General features: G+C 40.3%; 1 protein-coding gene across 2 annotated transcripts in view; it reads right to left on the bottom strand.

The window, feature by feature from the left end:
• Nucleotides 1–665: 665 nt before the first annotated feature.
• The window catches only part of RMDN2 (regulator of microtubule dynamics 2), a 59,800-nt gene continuing 41,536 nt past the window's right edge, over nt 666–18,929 (bottom strand). For both annotated transcript variants that reach the window (XM_082642818.1, XM_082642817.1), the window contains exons 8-11: nt 18,776–18,874; nt 12,644–12,697; nt 12,475–12,555; nt 666–1,008 (exon numbers count right to left, since the gene is read on the bottom strand). In XM_082642818.1, the coding sequence (XP_082498944.1) occupies nt 955–1,008; nt 12,475–12,555; nt 12,644–12,697; nt 18,776–18,874 (288 nt within the window). In that variant the 3' untranslated portion in view covers nt 666–954. The remainder of the gene's footprint in view (nt 1,009–12,474; nt 12,556–12,643; nt 12,698–18,775; nt 18,875–18,929) is intronic.

The raw sequence follows: 18,929 nt of genomic DNA, 5'->3' as shown, positions 1-18,929 counted from the left end.
AGTGTATTTCTAATAGATGATTTTCTACACACATTTCCATATAGTTGAGATCACGTGCATATACTAATTTGTCTTCTACTTGAACTTAAGATTGTGCATTTCCCTGTCATTTTTGAAATTATTTTTAATGTCAAAATGATATTCTATTACAGTTTTATTCAAATATGGTTAACTGCTTTCTTACTGCTGGACAGTGTTTTGCTGTAAAAAATAATGCTGTTATGAACATTTGTGCATAAGTGTACTTTCTCTCTTTAAGATTATTTCCATAAAATGAAATTACAAGATTAAAGAGTTTATATATTTTTAAGGTTCTAGATACACTTTACCAAATGTTTGTGTCAAAATGCCCTCCCAGCAGCAGTGTATGAGAATGGTCCATCTCATGGCATCATTGCCAGCATTGAACGTTTCTTTAAAGAAAAAAAGAAATCCTTGCCAATTTGATGGTAAAACAGTATCTTATTGTAATTTTCTTCACATTTTAAAAATTACTAGTTATATTTCCCTTTTCCTTTTTCCTCTCCTATCAACAACTTGTTCATGTCCTTTGCCTTTTTTCCATTTTTCATTCACATTAATGAAATTATTTTGTTTTGTAAAGTCACCGTTGAAGCAGCAATAAAACACTCACTTGAGTTCATTTTCTTGAATTGACTTAAACATTTTATTTACAGAAATATTCTGAAGACTATAGTTTAATAGGAAAAATATAAAGCATACATGTTTAAAGATCATTTTGTAGTGACATTATAGGAAACAGATTCCTCCGAATGACATGATTAGCTTTGTAGTGCTACTAGTGGAATGCGTTCTGCAGAAACGTGGTTTTGCCTTGATATCTGAGCACAGTACCCTTACATCAAAAAAGAAAAAAGGATGATAAAAAACCCCGCAACTTTGATTAAATGTTAGTAGAACACATCTGATTTGCTGAAGAGCAAGTTCTTTTATTTACCTCTTCAAGGAAGTGTTTATTTTTTTCACCTCTTTCTGTGCATCTTTATCCTATAAAGAAAATACAAATACACAAAAAGATTTCACACATTCAACCTCATACTCTAGGTACTTTGAAGTAGACTTTTGTTGAATGAGGGAATACTCTTTTAAAGACCATTACAAAGAAACTGCATTTCTTAGGACCAGGCATGAATCAGATCTTTGAAAATGTAAGTGATGTGGAGAGTGATTTCCAGGCTCTTCCTCCAGCTGGTGTGGAGTGGTGGATACAGGAAGGTGAGCCCCTTCTATAGAAGCTGACACACTGGATCCACCAGCGTTTTAATGATAACACTGTTTTCTTCTTCAACTATAACATGTGGAAGAGGTCCTGGTCCTAGCAGCAGAATTTGAAGAAATCTGAGATTCCTCTGTAAGATCCAGACAAGATTCCACTACAAGATCCAAACTACCTATTTTATCAGGTAGTTTATATTTAAGATTAAAAATCATGTAATATGTTTTATAGGACTCCACATGTGTTATTTCCTTAAAGCAAGTGTGGAAGTTAGGAAGAGTGGAAACAAATTCAGATGGTAAGGTACTCCTATGCGCTTTTGTGTTTAACAGACACTGAGCACATATCAGAAAGGATTTAAGGAATGTTAACACATTTAAAATAAACAGATGAGGAAAACTGGACAAAGTAGATTTTGGAAGTAGTTGTTAGCCAGATTTTTTTAAAAACTGGAAGTTCTTCAATAGTTTTAATCATAAACATTAACACACTGATTCTACTGTAGTGTCTGATCAACTAGGAGTATACCTTCTATCAAATCAATATTTTTGAAGGTTGTAAGAAAATACGGTTAATGAATCTATGATAGTGATGCATTATTTAAAAGAACTTATAAAAAGCCATAATTCAAGTTTATCTTTGTAATCCTAGGGCCAGCTCAGTGCCTGGCACCTAGAAGACCCTAAATAAATGCCTGTTAAACAAGTGGTTAGACACTGGAGCTCAGCAACAATTTCCCAAATCTAGGAACCAATTTCTTATAGACGATGTAGATGAGAGATTTATTTCAACTAGATGCTAAAAGAAATGAATATGCTCAAACTACAATAAAAGATTTAAAATGAAGATCATGGCTTAGCAATATTTGCCCTCAGGCACCACAGAGAATTCCTACAACTCCCACCCGATCCAACTGCACACACACACACACACACCCCTCCCATTTTACCTCCTTCCCAGGGCTTCCACCTAAGTCTTTAATTAATTTACTTTTTTTTTTTTTTTTTTTTTTTTTGTGGTACGCGGGCCTCTCACTGTTTTGCCCTCTCCCGTTGCAAAGCACAGGCTCCGGACGCGCAGGCCCAGCGGCCATGGCTCACGGGCCCAGCCACTCAGCGGCATGTGGGATCTTTCCGGACCGGGGCACGAACCCGCGTCCGCTGCATCGGCAGGCGGACTCTCAACCACTGCGCCACCAGGGAAGCCCTAATTTACTTTTTTAATGGATAGAGGACACTGGCAGTGCCTTTTAGCTTAAAAAAAAACCCCACCAACTAAAACCAGCACCTCCAGTCAAGCTTTCCTCTGTCACTGCCCAAAATGTACCCCCTTCAGACCATGAATCCTCTTTGGTCACCCCAAAACCGCTCTTCTCTAGTCTCTCTTCCCTGACTCAACCTCACACTCCTCCCCTTTTTCCCAGACAGAGCTCCCTAGAACCCCTGTTAGAAGGCTTGATTTGAAGTCATTTCTGCATAACCAGCAATGTATTTGCTAAAAGAATATTTCTGAGGGGCTCGGGAAGAGGATGAGGGAGTGGTTAGAGCCAATGGTAGAGAATAATTGCTCTCGACCATTTCTTATAGCTGTTAACAAACTCCTGGTCACTCTCCTTTTACTTTTATTTTTTATGACTTTGGTGCCTTGGTCTCCACACCGAGTTCTGCCACCACTTTTGGAGACTTCACTGTTCCCATGGCCCGTGTATCCCAGCCTTTTAGAAGGGTGTCTCCTCATTCCCCCCGCCCCCCGCGAGTGCACCCTGGGCTGTGTCAGACCTAAAACTGCTCCACCTCTGAAACAGGCATCCTGTTCTCTGAACACTGCCTATCTTTTGGGGTCATTTATCCAATTACGCTCAATACATCAAATTTTCAACCTTCAATAGGCTCATGGAGTGATTTTTTCCTTCTTGTTCTCTATCAGCTTTTTCCTGCTTTGACTTATTTTCTACCCACCTTAGGTTCCACACCCGCCTACTCTCACTCAAAGACTAAAACGCTTTCTCCCCTGGGGCACTTACCCTGGTTCACTACAAATCTACAAACCCACAAACCCATCAATTCCTCTATCTAGCCTGTGACAAAAGGACAGGACCTTAATGTGCTTTGGATCCCACCGTCTCTGGCTTCCTGGTGACCTAATTCTATCAGTTATCTCCCCCCTCTCTAGTCTTTCTTGAACCCTTCCTTCTTTGCTGGCTCTTTCTCATTACTATTATAAATATGCTCCTAGGGCTTCCCTGGTGGCGCAGTGGTTGAGAGTCCGCCTGCCGATGCAGGGGACACGGGTTCGTGCCCCGGTCCGGGAAGATCCCACATGCCGTGGAGCGGCTGGGGCCGTGAGCCACGGCCACTAAGCCTGTGTGTCCGGAGCCTGTGCTCCGCAATGGGAGAGGCCACAACAGTGAGAGGCCCGCGTACCGCCAAAAAAAAAAAAAAAAAAAAAAAAAAAAAAAAAAAAAAGCTCCTAGATTTTCCATCCAAAACCAAACTATTTCTCAATTCAAGCACAGCTTTAACTTCTACCTTACATCTCTCCTCTCTTTCCCATCAAATTAGTGGAGCAGTGTCTGCACGTACTGACTGGATTGTCTCACCTCTAGTGCTCTGCGCTCTGTTGCCTCCTATACTGTTCCACTGAAGCAGTCTGGGTTAAGATCACCAATGACATAGGCATCATTAACTTCATCTGCTCATTACAGTCTTGACTTCCCTAGAGTGTCTGACAGAGTTGACCACTTCCACCGTCCCTTGGATTCTGAAGTCGTCATCTTTGGCCACTTCTTTCAATCTCATTTGTAGGTTTCTTTTCCTCCCATTACACTGGAGTTTCTCAGGGTTGATCCTTTGCCCTCTGCTTTTCCACACTACATAACCTCTCTGGATGATCTCTGCCATACTTGTGGTTTCAGACATATATATGCCAAATATTCAGTCACTTAATGGATCTGAAAATCTCACAAACACAAACTCCAAATGTCCAAAACTGAACTCTCCTTGTCTACCAAATCTGGTTCTCCAATATTCCCTGTGTCCGTAAAGGGTACTGCCACCTGCCCTGGTCAGGTTCCCATGCCAGAAACAGAGATGTCATTCTTGAGTCCTCCATCTTTGATATCCAAGTCCTGTAGACAATACTACTTACAAATCTGTTGGATCAGTCCTCATCTCTTCACTCCTCACTGCCCTCATCTTGGTCCAGGTCATCACCTCATGTTTGTGTCACTGCAGAAGTTATCTAAATGGTATTCCAACTTCCAATTTTGATCCCCTCCCATCCAAGTCAATCTCCACATGGTAGCTATTGTGTCCTTCTAAAAATCTCATTGTGTTACTTGCTGCTTAAGACCCTCTAATGCTTTTCTCTTGCTTTTAAGAAAAAGGTATACAAGGCTCTCATCTCTTCTCTCAAGAACTCAACGTTTCAGCAATATTGTACACTTGATACAGTGCTTTTTCACATATTTCTCAACTCCAAGCCTTTCTATTTATCTTTCTATTTCTATTTAATAAAATATGGTATGTATACCACCTGCATCAGTATCACCTGGGATATTTGAATCACTTATAAACTGTGCTTATTGGTCCATGTTTCCATTCACCCTTGCCATGTGGGTACATATTTAAACACAAATAGAATAATTAGAACACATGTTTTGTATTCTACGTTTTTTCCGTTATATTAAAATGTATTTTCTGATTAAACAATGTCCTTGTAAATACGTTTAGAGCTGCGTACGAAATTGAAACCGATCAGCTGATCAACAGCGAAGCAGTAAAGGAAAATGCCTCAATTACTCACCATAATGTTTCATGATTTTTTTAAAGACAAATACCCATGTATTAGATTTTTCATCAACAACTCTTATTAATCTACTGAAGAGGGGTTATCACATTGTTTATTACATCTCACCAAAATCTGCCTTCAACTTTTCTAAGAATGCATCACAGTTCTACATGTTTACATTGTATTATTTTCAGTAATATGTCATTTGGCAGAAGTCTAATTATATGTTGAATTATGTACTAAAGGGTTCTTCTTGATAGAGTATTTTTTTCCATGAGTATGAATTTTCTTATATAAAATCCAGATGAAGGCATTTCTACATTGACTTGAGGCTTTAAGGAACTCCCAAGTGTGAGAACTTTAAGGCTGACTAAGGTGAGATCATTTCATTCATGACACTGAGAGTGTCTGATACAGTAAAAGTCCTCACATGCCCTGGAGTGCTGCTCTATGAGTAATGGGTTTCCCATGTTTATTTCATTGAATTGTTTCTCCAGCACGAATTGTCTGCTATTTCCCAAATGGCTTCCTCCTCCTGGTAAAGACTAGCTGCGTCCCTTCCTATTTGAGTTTTCTGTGCAGACCAAGGCTTGAGAGATGGCTGAAGGCTGCAGCGTTTCTCCCCTGTGTGAACTCTCTGGTGTCTATAAAGGTTAGAGCTGGGACTGAAGGTTCCTCCAAATTCTTACATCTCTAGGGTTCCTCTCCGGTGTATGCTGTTTCATAGCTAAGGTTAGAGCATCAGCTAAAGGCTTTACCACATAGATGATATTCTTATGGCTTCTCTGCAGTGTGGTTCACTTGTGTCATTTGAAGGATGAATTATTACTGGAGGCATTTCCATAATGATCGCAAAGGGTTTGTCTCTGGTGTGAACAAAAGGTAGCTCTCTGGCTGAAGTGTTTCCCACATTCGTTACATTTACGGGGCTTCTCTCCAGTGTGAGTTAACACTTGTTGAGTCAATGTGGAGCTGTGAGTGAATATTTCCCCATTCTCATTATATTCAGAGAACTCCTCTCCAGTGTGAAATCTCTGCTACTGAGGAGATGAGAGGCTGTTAAAGGTTTGTCCACATCCATTCATCTATTCATTCTGCTACATATGAATTTTATGCTCATTCATTCATTGATAACATCTAGTTAAAGTCTTTGCCACACTGGTTACTTTCACAGGGTGTGTGACTCTCCTGCAGGTACAGGAGTTTTCTCCTTTGCAGCATTGCCACTGTATAGTTATCTGAGTAATTCTGAGGCCTTCATTATGTTTCAAGCACTTGATGTTTGACCATATTTATGCAAATGTCCTCTTATAAGAACCTAGACTCTGGTTGTGAGCTCAGGTTACTCCTTTCTTCCCCAAATTCAAACTATCCAAACCTTTCTGCTGAGACAGTACACTTTCATCTCAAATTGAAGTCATGAGATTGTTCTGCATTCCTCAGTTACCCGACTCGCGGATCAGTTCTAACGTAGAGAAACAGACCTCACCCTCACGAACTTATCGTGACATTAGATCGCTCCTTCCTGCAGATATTCTGCAGGGAAGTTATGTCCTAGTTTTTAAGACTTTCCAGCCTAGACTCTGGTCTTGGGGAAATCTTCTCCCTCCCCCACCTCAGCTCTTCCCCTTGAACCAACTGGGAAGTCACATCTGATTTTCAGAGCTCATACCCAAGGGAGACCCAATGACTGATGCTTTCTAGCATCATGTCTCTGTACGGCTTCCCCTGAGATGGGTCCAGCAGACCCATTCTTTCTGAGTAAAGTCCAAAGCCATGTCCTCAAAGGTCATCATATCCTGTGGTTGCAATGCCAAGAACCCAGCTACCACCTGCCTTCCTCTGTTTTCTTACTCAGGGACAGTCTGAGCACTAAGCCAGCAGAGCAGAAACCTGAGTGAGTCACATTGATAGTGAGTTTGCTGTTATCACGCTCTGCAGCGCAGAGCTTCTTTCTCTCTAGAAAAAGGACAGGAATCCATATTTTTAACAAGCCCCCCATACCCAAGGAAGTCTTAAAGATTTAAACCATTGGGTTTAAATTCTAATTTCCTTAGAATCTCAGGTTACCTATCAAAACCTCAGGAAGGCCTTTCTTAGCCCCTGGTCCAGGTTGCAGTCCCAGTTTTATTTTCTCATAAATCTCTGTACTTTTATTTCTATTACACTCATCACACTTTATTGCTATTACTTGTTCAGTGCCTGCCTTCTCCACTAGACTACAGAATTCATGGTGGCAAGGACAGGATCTGTTTTTTTTTTCTCACTGTATCCCAAGCCTCTGGCAGAGCATCACCATATTTGCAAGATAAATGAATAAAGGTAATTTTTTTCACTCATTCAAACGCACATTCAAAAACATAGATTTATTTGATCTGAAAGAGTCAGAAAATATTATGTTTTGATTAAATACATCAATGCTCTCTGCTACAGAGATAAATAAGAGAGAGACTCATTTATATTAAATCATCATGCTCTAAGCATTTGGGTAATGATTTATCAAACATCAACTTTACTAGACTGCATACTGGTTAAAAATAACTGATCCCAAACTGATGCTACATCATCAGTTATCTTAAGAAAATTAATTACAAGGAAGGCTAAGAAATTTCTTTAAGGTATTTTTAAGATCGACTTAAAGAATACAGCTAAGGCCATTACATACTGAGAAAGCTTAGAAATAATATATTTCGAATGCAGATAAATAGAAGGTAGGAGACAAAAGAGTAGAAATAGGAGGGTGTAAACAGAGTAACATTGCCTGCCTATAATTCACGAAATGTCTGTTCAGACTTTATTTTTTTTTATGTATAGGAAGAATTAATTCTCCAGGCATGGATAGCACAGATGAGTTAATGCATAAGATATACATTTAAACCAGAAAGAAATAGGCAAATATGAATTTCTAACAAATGAGACCCTGGACAACACTGCTGGATTTTGGTAAGTGATCCAGCCACCCCTCTGAGTTGTAGCATCCCTAGAACAGGAAGACAGGTGAAGAGTTGTGGACTAACTATACTTTCTAAACTTACCTGAAAAACCGATGTCTTAATTAAGATAATCAAATATGAGGTCTTAATTAAGATAGAACATTTAAAGTAGAATTAGGATTTTAGGGAATTCCCTGGTGGTCTAGTGGTCAGGACTTGGCATTCTCACTGCCGGGGCCCTGGGTTCGATCCCTGGTTGGGGAACTAAGAACCTACAAGCTGCGTGGTGCAGCCAAAAAAAAAAAAAAAATTAGGATTTTATTATTAAGAGTGGTTACTAAGGAGAGTGATGATTCTCAATCTATAGAACAGGTTGGAAATGCAGCCCAGGACTTAAACTACAGGTAATTTCAAAGACAACTACACCACTTGCTAAATATAAAGAAGTTCTTTACTTTCTGCCCTCCCAGAGGCATCTTCTCCCTGTGTTGTTTCTGGTACATTGTATTTACTGTCCAATAAGAGTTTGTTTGCCTTAGAAGAGCGATTAATGTCACTTCAAAATATTATAACAATTTTAAAAGTTTTTTTCTTTACTGGATTAGCACATCCCTCATTGTAGCACAACATATCACACAATGCTTTTTATATTTGCACTTTCTCAGTGTGCTCTGAGTCAACCACTTGGACTCTTCCTTCAGGCAAACAATTTTCAGGCTGCCAGGTTGTCGTTATTTCATTCAGTGATCATTCTCACACTGCCTTAGACACAGGAATCCCTTTTATTTTAAAAGAAGGAATGTTTCTCAGGAGCTGACATTACCTATCTAGGGTCAAGAAAAGTCCACATGAATAATAAAATACTGTGATTTCAGCTTCTGGAACTGTAAAGTGGCTTATGTGCATGAATCTGGGCTCTAGAGGCCCAAGGGCTGACATTCCCGATATTAAGTGCAGTATGATGAGCTCCAAGCTCCTTGATAAGGACAGAAATCACGTTCACAAATGACTGCGATGCCAGGAAGAGGGTACGAGTGCCACAGAAAGAAGCACAAATGTTATGCAAGTTCACAGGAGGGAGAGAAAACCGATGGCTGGGCTGCCTTCTCTGTAATGGGGCCAATGCTAGATATTTTGGAAATAAATAAGTGGGTCAGCAGAATCACTAATGGGATATACTTCAACCTGGAAAACCTTTACAGAGAGAGTGGGTACTATAGATAACTTGCCTCATTCTATTTTCTAACTGAAAAAGAAATTGAGATATTCCTGACAGTACATTAACCACTTGAAAAAAAACCGCTAGGAATACAAATCACTGGAAAAAATAAGTAATGAGGGAAATATTTGCTAAGGCTGTTTTGCTTATTACGTAAATAGTTCCACACTGCTCAGCTTTCTTAGTTACATTTATTAGCGGTTCTACTTATTATTACTATTAGCACTATTACTGAGTCTTCCTACCAGGACTTACTGAGTCCTTGTTATATGCCAGGCAGTACATTTGGCACTGGGAACAGAGTGGTGAATGAGACAAACCTGGCTGCTGCTTTCATGAACCAACCGCACAAATAACTATATAATCACAACTGTGCCAAATGACATGAAGGAAAAGTATGAGGTACTTTCTTGCCTGGGAGTGTCAAGGAAATCTTTCCTGAAGAAATGACATTTCTGGTGAGGCCTGAAGGATGAATAGGAATAAAGCTGGTGAAGGGAATGGAGGGTCTGTAGGGGAATGTTTCCAAAAGAGGGAACACTGTGCCCCAAGGGCGCAAGGCGGGAAAGAACACAGTGTAGAGGAGGGGAGAGAGGGGAACATATGAAGCTTAAGAGATTGGTAGGCGCTAGATCAGAGCCCTGAAGGGCATGCTAAAAATTTTGAACTTCATCCTAAAAGCAAAAGGTTTTCAGGCAGGGAAGTGACATGCGAAGTTTATGTTTAATCTGTGGCTTTGGCTGATATTGGGAGCCAAGAATGACTGGGCAGGGGGCAAGAAGCTGTGAGACCAGTTGGGAGGCTCTCATGATCGTAGCTCAGGTGAAAGAGGGTGGTGCCCTGCTTGGAGTGGTGGGTGGAGAGACAGCAAGCGAGACAGAGAGAGAGAGAGAGGGGGGGGGGAGAGAGAGAGAGAGAGAGCGAGCAGTTGGATGTCTCAAGGCATGTATTAGAAGAACTACGAGAGGGGCTTCCCTGGTGGTGCAGTGGTTAAGAATCTGCCTGCCAATGCAGGGGACACAGGTTCGAGCCCTGGTCCAGGAAGATCCCTCATGCCACGGAGCAACTAAACCCGTGCACCACAACTACTGAGCCTGTGCTCTAGAGCCCACGAGCCACAATTACTGAGCCCGCGTGCTGCAACTACTGAAGCCCGCACGCCTAGAGCCGGTGTTCCGCAAAAAGAGAAGCCACCGCGATGAGAAGCTCGTGCACCGCAACGAAGAGTAGCCCCCCGCTCGCTGCAACTAGACAAAACCTGCATGCAGCAATGAAGACCCAACACAGCCAAAAATGAGTAAATTTAAATAAATTAATTAAAAAAATAAAAAGAAGAACTACGAGAACTTGGTGACTGGGTAGACATCTGGGTTTGGGGGCTGAGGGATAAGGATGTGTCAAGGATCATTCCCAGCTTTTCTAATTGGGCGGGTGGAGGTGCTATTTACTAAGAGGGGCAGATGAAGGAAGAGCATCTGCAAAGGCCTGAGGACTAGTTGCGTGTGAGATGTCTGAGAGTCATCCAAGTGGAGATGTCAAGCAGGACGTTGGATAATCAGGTCCAGACTCAGAGGAGAGGTCTAGAGATGCAAATTTGAGGACCCCTGGCAGGTACGTAGTATTTGAAGCCATGGAGGATAGGTTTGGCAGGTAGGGAGGAGGAAAGGGGAGAGAAGACTTAGGGACCAAGGATCAAACCCTGAAGCTGGTCAATATTAGCCCTCCTGTGAGAGCACTGAATGTCATGCATAAACATCTGCATATCAAACCAGGTACCTCACTATCATATTGTATTTTAATCTCATATTCTAATAAGAATGCACAGACACTCAGTTTAAAAGGACTGCATGTAACCCAAACTGGCATCGTTCAGGAGAGATGTAAAAGACAGTAGGGTCCCAACCACTAACATGGAGCAAGCAATGAGAGGGACAAAATCTGTTTCCTGCTGAAAAAGTTCCACAAACTGTCTTTTAGATAAAGAGTGCTGTTTTATATTTCCTATTCACCAATGGAGCCAACTAGGGATTAGAGTTAGAAGGATAATGAACCCCGTAGGAAATCCCAAACATAGAAGCAGGCCAAGCCCTTGCGCAGGTGGCTGCTGATGAGCCGTGTATAGAGACACAGGCATCCCTGAACCTGGAAGGTCCTGGGAAGGTCTTGTTTCACTTCCCTTTTCCAGACTTATTTCCCATAACTGCCCTGAATACTCCTTTCACTCCAGGCAAACAAACCTTTGCTTTTCCACCTCTGTGCTTTTGTTCACGGCCCGTGACGTGCTTCACCCACACCTCCACGTTATATACGTCTTTCCAGGTCCACCTCTGATGCTATCTGATCTCTTCCAGGTGAAAATAATTTCCCCCTTTTCAATATGTCCATAACCAATTATTTGTCCCTCTCTGAGCACTTCATGCTTTCTACTCTGAGCTCCCTTTATTTGGATATATACCTTATGTTCCCTTCTAGGCTACAAGCTCCTAGAGGGCAGTGGGCATGTCTTACGTGTTTATGTTCCAGATCACAACAAACGTTGAAGCCTGTATTGCTCCAACAGAGCAGAGGAGGAGTACGTATTTCTGAGGCATTTCTATTCAGTTGCGATTCACAGGCTGATAATGTTTATGTGCTGTGAGAAGGGAGCAGGAAAATATTTATTCATCTCCTTTTGTTCCCGCAATTCCAGTACACAGGAACACAGACCGAATTGTTAATGCTGTGAAACTCCTAAAACTTACAGCACATCCAGAATTCTGAATTAGCTGGAAAAAGGCAAGAAGCAATGCAACACCTTCTTTTTCATTAATGGTGTTCAAAGACCAAGAAAATGTTAGTACATATTTTTTAGTCCTCTTCATGGCCTTGGACAACCACAGCCTGCTGTGCGCTGGGGACTGACAGTGGCAACTGCACAGAGCCTCTTCCTGCTGTAAGGCGGCAGCCTGTCTAGCTTGTTTGCTGCCCACCCCAGTTTAATCACCAGCTCCCCAGAATTATGCTGTCCTCCACCCTTCCTCGTGGGGCCCTTCCCACTCCCTGCTGTGTAACACCTAACATGCATCACAATGTTTTACCTGCTAGCCCACGATTTGTATGCTCCTTAAAGATACAAGGGGTCCCCTGGGGAAGGGTTACCTATAGCAATTTTTAAAACGTCATAGTACACGTTAAATCCAAGTCAAAATGTTTTAGGATAGCAAAAAACTCCAGATGTATCTAAGCCAGTTGTTCATATTTGAGGCTGGAATCGTACTAATAAAATAATAGTGCTCCTTGTCACCGTGTGGACTTACCTCTTTGGTAACACAAGGAAGCAACACTGCCATATCACAGAACTTCACAGCAGTATCTGTTTGTTCAAGATCAATATAACACTAGAAATGAAAAAATAATCAACATGAAGCGTAATCACATTTTTGTGTAATGAAGTCAAAGTGATCTTGAAACTGTGGTCTTCATTACCTTGGCCAAGAACATGTAATTGGACTTAGAAAACCCAGGGTGTAGTTCTTCGACCTGATTTTCAGAGAAAACAGAAAAGAGAATAATAGAGAAATACGAAAACAATAAGTAAAGAAGATATATTTCAATAAATCAGACATTAACAAAATTGCCCTAAGAATTTAGGATGGTTGTGTCACATGTGAATCATTTTATTAGCTCAAGTATCCTGTGGGTAGAAATATAGCTTTTGAGCTTATCCATTAAAATAGAATTATTACTGTGGTCATAAACCTTACAAAGCAATGAGATACTTTAAGAGTTTGGGATTCCTTTGTATAACCATCTTCCTCACTTCCCCTTCTCTATCTTTTGTGTTTTTTCTTTCAGGGACAAAACAACTGGTGATACACTCTCCCCAGGACATGTCCTTACAATCTCTTTGGGAAGCACAAGTAGAGCGTGACTGGTATCACATGGCAAGCATCTTCCACTACATTAATATTTGATTTCTTATGATCTCAACACACTCCATATGAGCTGAATAATAACTGAGGTCCATCACATCAAGTTCTTTTAAAGAAAACGCAGATGCTTAAAATAACTAGTCCAAGTAGCAGACCTCCTTGCAGATTTTAATAAGTGGGTATTATCAAGGTACTTTACCCCTCATCTACTAATGTCTTACGTACCAGTTCCTTTTCTCTATCTCTGGTAAATAAGAATTCCGCCAGGTATATGGTGTTGCTCCTAGAGAGCTCTTCTTAGACCTAAGTCAATCTTTGCATCAGAGCCAGGTTTTGCTGTTGTAAAGGTCTATGCAAGGAAGCTCCCAACCCGACTTGGCCCCCAACACAGAGGGACACAGAACCCAAAAGAAGGACACTTTAAAAAATTTATAAAAATCTGCTTGTTTTACAACACACTAACAATCCAGACATTTCCAAAATTAACAAGTGAAAGTTTCTCGGTTAGAATCTTATTCTCAATTACGATCTCAGCCCCCAGGGGTAACCACTACCAACAGTTTGACAAATGCATCCTACAGACATTTTACCAAGTAGAGGAACCCTCCCCCTCCAAAGGGAACTGATTTTTGAAAAAAAAACTTTTTAGTGGGACCATTTCCTACCTATTGGTCCAAAACTTTTTCCCCACAACATACCACAGATACATTTTTGTGTTCACATACAAGATCTCCCTCATTGTTTCTGAGAGCTGCATTTCATACTACACATATACCATAATTAAATTAAGCATTCTCCCTTAGACATTTAGACTTATTTTTCACTATTACTAATAATGATCAGCGAACATACTTGTTCCTATATGCTTGTGTGCATGTGATTACATGTGTAGGAGAGATTCCCGGAAGTTGAATTGCTGAGTCAAAGGATACATCCATTTTAAAGATGGATACTAATGGGGGGGAAAGCAAGACCTAGGGTGCTGAGGAGCGTTCCAACACCTTACAGGAGCACATCCCTTGTAAAGGCCATTTGCTCTCTACAGAACCCCAAAGAGAAGGGTCCTGGGGAGGAGGACAAAGTCTCTTGGGTTGGGAAGCCAGACTGGGTGCACCTCTTTCAGAGGTGAACAGCGTGTGGATCTGGCCTAGAACCTACTAGTGAAACAGCAAGGCTGCGGACAGACTGAAGGAAGTCCAGTCCTGGCCAGAGTCTTGAAAGTCCTGTAGAGCCATCCATGGTGCTGATGGGTTCTGGTCCTCCCACTTCCTCTCTACTTGTCTGGTTATTTCCATTGTAACTCTTTGAGTTTACTAAGTGCATTTCTTGAGCCACGCTAACACAATTTTTGTATATTTACAAAATAAATAAGTCACAGGTATGAAATGTATGGTGTGGGGAATATAGTTAATAATTATGTAATATCTTTGTATGGTGACAGATGGTAACTAGACTTAACATGGTGATATTTTGAAATGTATAGAAATATCGAATCACTATGTTGTGCACCAGGAACTAACATAGTGTAGCAAGCCAATTATGCTTCAAAAACAAACAAACAAACACATAGAAAAAGAGATCAGATTTGTGGTTACCAGAGGTGGGGGTGAGGGTGTTGGGAGGGGAGAGGAATTGGATGAAGGCAGCCAAAAGTTATAACTTCCAGTTATGAGATAGATAGTACTAGGGATGTAATGTACAACAGGATCAATATAATTAACACTGCTTATGTTATATATGAAAGCTAAGACAGTAAATCTTGAGTTCTCATCACAAGGAAAATATTTTTTTTCTATTTCTTTAATTTTGTGTCTACATGAGATGATTGACGTTCACTAAACTTACTGTGATAATCATTTCGTGATGTATGTAGGTCACATCATTACGCTGTACACCTTAAACTTATATAGTGCTGCATGCCAATTAGACTTCAATATAAGTGGAAGAAAAAAAAGGACCTAGAGTAAACTTTATTCGATTGTACCTTCTATGTCCAGTAGTTGCCCCAGTTCTGAACAAATCCCATCTAGATAACTTGCCCCAACATATGTACACAGCAGCTTATTTCTTTAATGTTGGCGTTTTAATTCTGCATATACACCTTAACACTTATGTCTAATTAACTAGAATGATCATAAATCCGAACATCTCTTTTTGTACTCATGGTTAAAAAAAAAAAAAGTCCAAAGGAACATAGGCAGGCTACTAACAACACCTAAGTCCTAAAACGGAGCAGATCCTGACCTTTGCCAAAGGCCTTAGCTGAATAACAAGGAAGGTATTGTTACTCAACAGAATGTTCTGATTAAGGGGCAGTTTCTAGCTATGCTCTTAAAACACTGTCATAACACCTGGCAGAGAATACTGTACCTGTTTACTTCATGTTGCTTGTCCAAGTTCCATGGAGGCAGGAGCTGTGTTGGTCATTTCTGTGTTCCCTTCATTTGGACTAGGTATGTGCTTAATAAACATTGCTGAATAAATTAGCTTTGTTTTTAAAACATCTCATAACCTCGTGCAGCAGCCCTCTGTCATATCAAGGCACAGAAGACAGCTCTGCAGCTGGTGGAACCACCAAGGAAGACTCAGGGATCATGTGACTGCAAACAGTGAGTGACATCAGGGTAGCCAACATTGCCACACCTGTCATTTACTACACACACCGATCCAGTGGTTCTTAACCATGCCATGGGCTGCACATGAAGGACCTTGAGAACTTTAAAAACGCTGATCAAGCTTTAAAAACACTTACCATATGACCCCACAATTCCACTCCTAGGTATTTATCCAAGAAAATTTAAAACATGTCTACAAAAAAGCTTGCAAATGAATGTTCATAGAAGCTTTGTTCATAACAGCCCCAAGCTGGGAACAACTAAAATATCCACCAGTAGGTAAATGCATAAGCAAATTGTGGTATATCCATATGATAGAATATTACTAGGCAAACAAAAAGAACTACAGATACCCTCAATAAAATGACTGCATCTCAAAACATTATGCTGAGCAAAAGAAGCCAGGCACACACAAAGTACAAACTCTAAGATTCCATTAATACGAAAGTTTAGAATAGGCCAAACTAAGCTATAGTGACAGAAAGCAGATCAGTGGTTGCCTGGGGCATGAGGCAGGGGTAACTGACAGCAAAGGGGCAAAGATAGCCCTTTAGGGTGATGGAAATGTTCTATATCTTGAAATGGAGATGGTTATGTGAGTATACAAATTTGTCAAATTTCACTGAACTACACATAAAATGGGTATATTTGATTGTATATAAACTATACCTTAATATATTCAGAGATTCTGAAATAATTAGTCTGGGTTGTGGCCTGGGCTGGCATTTTTTAAAGCTCTCCAGATGATTCTAAGGTATAGACAAGGTTAAAAACCACTGACCGAGGGAATCATGCCATAATTTCGGATGAGGTGGGAAGAATGCTATAGCTTGAAAAAATTCCAGCAGGGAATTCACAGATGACTCCTGGTCTAAAACCACCTCCCTAGATGCTTTGAGACTGTGGAGGACCAGATTTCACCTGTTATATGAGCAAAATAATAGCAACATTTATTTTCAGTTAGTGCATTTAATGTGCTAGACCCTGGGCCAAGAAAATTACATGCATTATTTTATGTAACTTTCATAAAAACCAGATAAAGTAGGTATTATTATGCCTACTTTACAGATGAAAAATTTATGATTGGGAGAAATAAACGTGCCCATGTCATACATATAGGAAAAGGTTCGGGTCTCAAACTGTCTGATTCCAAAGCCAGTGCTCTTGATCTCTATAGGACTGAACTGGATGGTTCTGGGGACTCATTCCTGTGAACACTCTTTGGAGGCATGGAGTGGGTGCAGAAGTTCTACAGTCTGGGTTCCAGTGACGTGACTCCCTGTTGGGACCAGGGGGTTGCCCACTCTCCTGGGGTGTGGGATCCAAGGTATGCGCTGCTTCCTTTTCCACTCCTCCCCATCCCAGATTTCTTAGTTCCTCCATGGCTTAGCCTCCTCAGTACCCTCAGGTGTTGCAGTCAATACAGGAGAAGCATTCCTGATGCCTTCTCGCCCTCTTGACAAACACCATGGAATGCATTTCAGACAATCTAAGTCATAACTAAATGGTGAGGTTGCAAAGATGGTCTGCCAAGGTATTTACATTTTAATGAAGTTAAAACTCTGTGAGCTTTTATTGAGCACTTACGAGTTGCTGGGCATTCTCTAAGCAATTTGCTTGTATTAACCCATTTAATCTTCACAACAACACTATGAAGTGTTGTTCACAACAACTTCACAACAACAACTATAACCTCCATGTTACTGATTAAATTGAGAGAGAGAAAGAGATTAAGTACTTGCTCAGTGTTAATCCACCAGTAAGAAGTAGAACTGGGATTTAACAAGGTGCTCTGGTTCTAGAGTTTGCGATCCTTACCTTACATTACTGTGCCTCTTACTACTTTTATCTGTGTAATACTTCAGGTGCATAAGCACCTTAAGAACTTTTGTGCAGTGTCCTGAAAACCTGACCCTCCAGTTATAACTTTGATACTATGAAAAAATGGGTTTCAAATTCAAATAAATTTTTTTGCTAATGAACATAGCACCTTTTATAAATCATTTATCTTAAATGCACCATGATCTCTATTCTTGTAAAATTTAACATGGGAGAACTAATTCTCAATGGTAGAAAAAAGGTGAAGTGATGATAATGCACTCCTATCTTTGATCTGCCATTGTGTGACACTGGAAAAAATTACATTCCTGAGATCCTGTTTTGTTATAAAACAAAGATCACACTAAATAGAAAATAAGAAACATACAGCCCTTGTACTTGTATTCCCATACTTTTTTCCATTGGGCTCATGCTTGATTTTAGAATACTTATTTTTTCACTGTTCAGAGAAGTGCAATGCAACATATTTGCCATCTTAGATTATATGATCTCTAAGCTCTCTCTCAGTTCTACAAAATCAATCCCTAAAATATAACAAAAAATATTAGCCTGTATAATATGTTGGATAATTACCAAAATCAGAGCCTGATTTTGTCACAAACCTGAAGTAGGCAGGTGGTGAAAGAAAAAAAATCTTAGTATCTATAAGATTCCATAATTGGTTCCAGAGAAAGATGAAGAGATTAGCCCAACAGGAAGTTGGTTAAATGGGTGGATGTATTACACATTTTCATGTGTGCACACACACACATTACTATTTAGAGTTTTATCAGCATAGCAATTGTACATATTAAGACAGGAATGAAAATACTGGTTTGGTCTGATGCCCCACAAATGTTCCATAGAACTGTCTGCAATTCATAGAGTGACTTTTTAAATACCTCTTCTTCTTGGCAACTTTTAGTTCTTTAAGATGAAACTGGTTCTATATTAGGATAATGAGGAGTATTTAGGACCAAGTCTAATAATCAGGGCATGAATGCTTTTGCACATATTCACACGATCTGGAAAGCTACACTGGATTTGGCAGTGAAGGCTGCCACACCCAGGACCTAGGGCATAACTATGATCTAAGAAGTAGTTTGGACATGCCAAAATGAGGACTCAGTCTGGGCTTTCAGTTAGAAATCAACAAATGGAGAAGAGAAAGATTTCCTTGACAGCAAGGGAAGGAGAGCCTGGTGCAGATAGGAGCCAGTTTGACACTGAAATAATGGATAGACAAAATATACCTTAAGGAAATTTTGCAAAGCTTCTTGTACAGTTGAGGATGGTATTTTTCCAAACAGAGTAGCAGCCATTTTTTTCTCAATCCAGCTCAGTTTTGAGACCTGCAAATATAGAGCAAATCACTCTTAGAAAGTTGTTCACCTTTTGAATGAATAA

This window comes from Mesoplodon mirus (genome assembly GCF_964341445.2).
Source record: "Mesoplodon mirus genome assembly, chromosome: 14".
Taxonomy (NCBI): Eukaryota; Metazoa; Chordata; class Mammalia; order Artiodactyla; family Ziphiidae; genus Mesoplodon; species Mesoplodon mirus.
The sequence above is the reverse complement of the archived record's forward strand: the minus strand, read 5'-3'. Positions and strand labels throughout refer to the sequence as shown.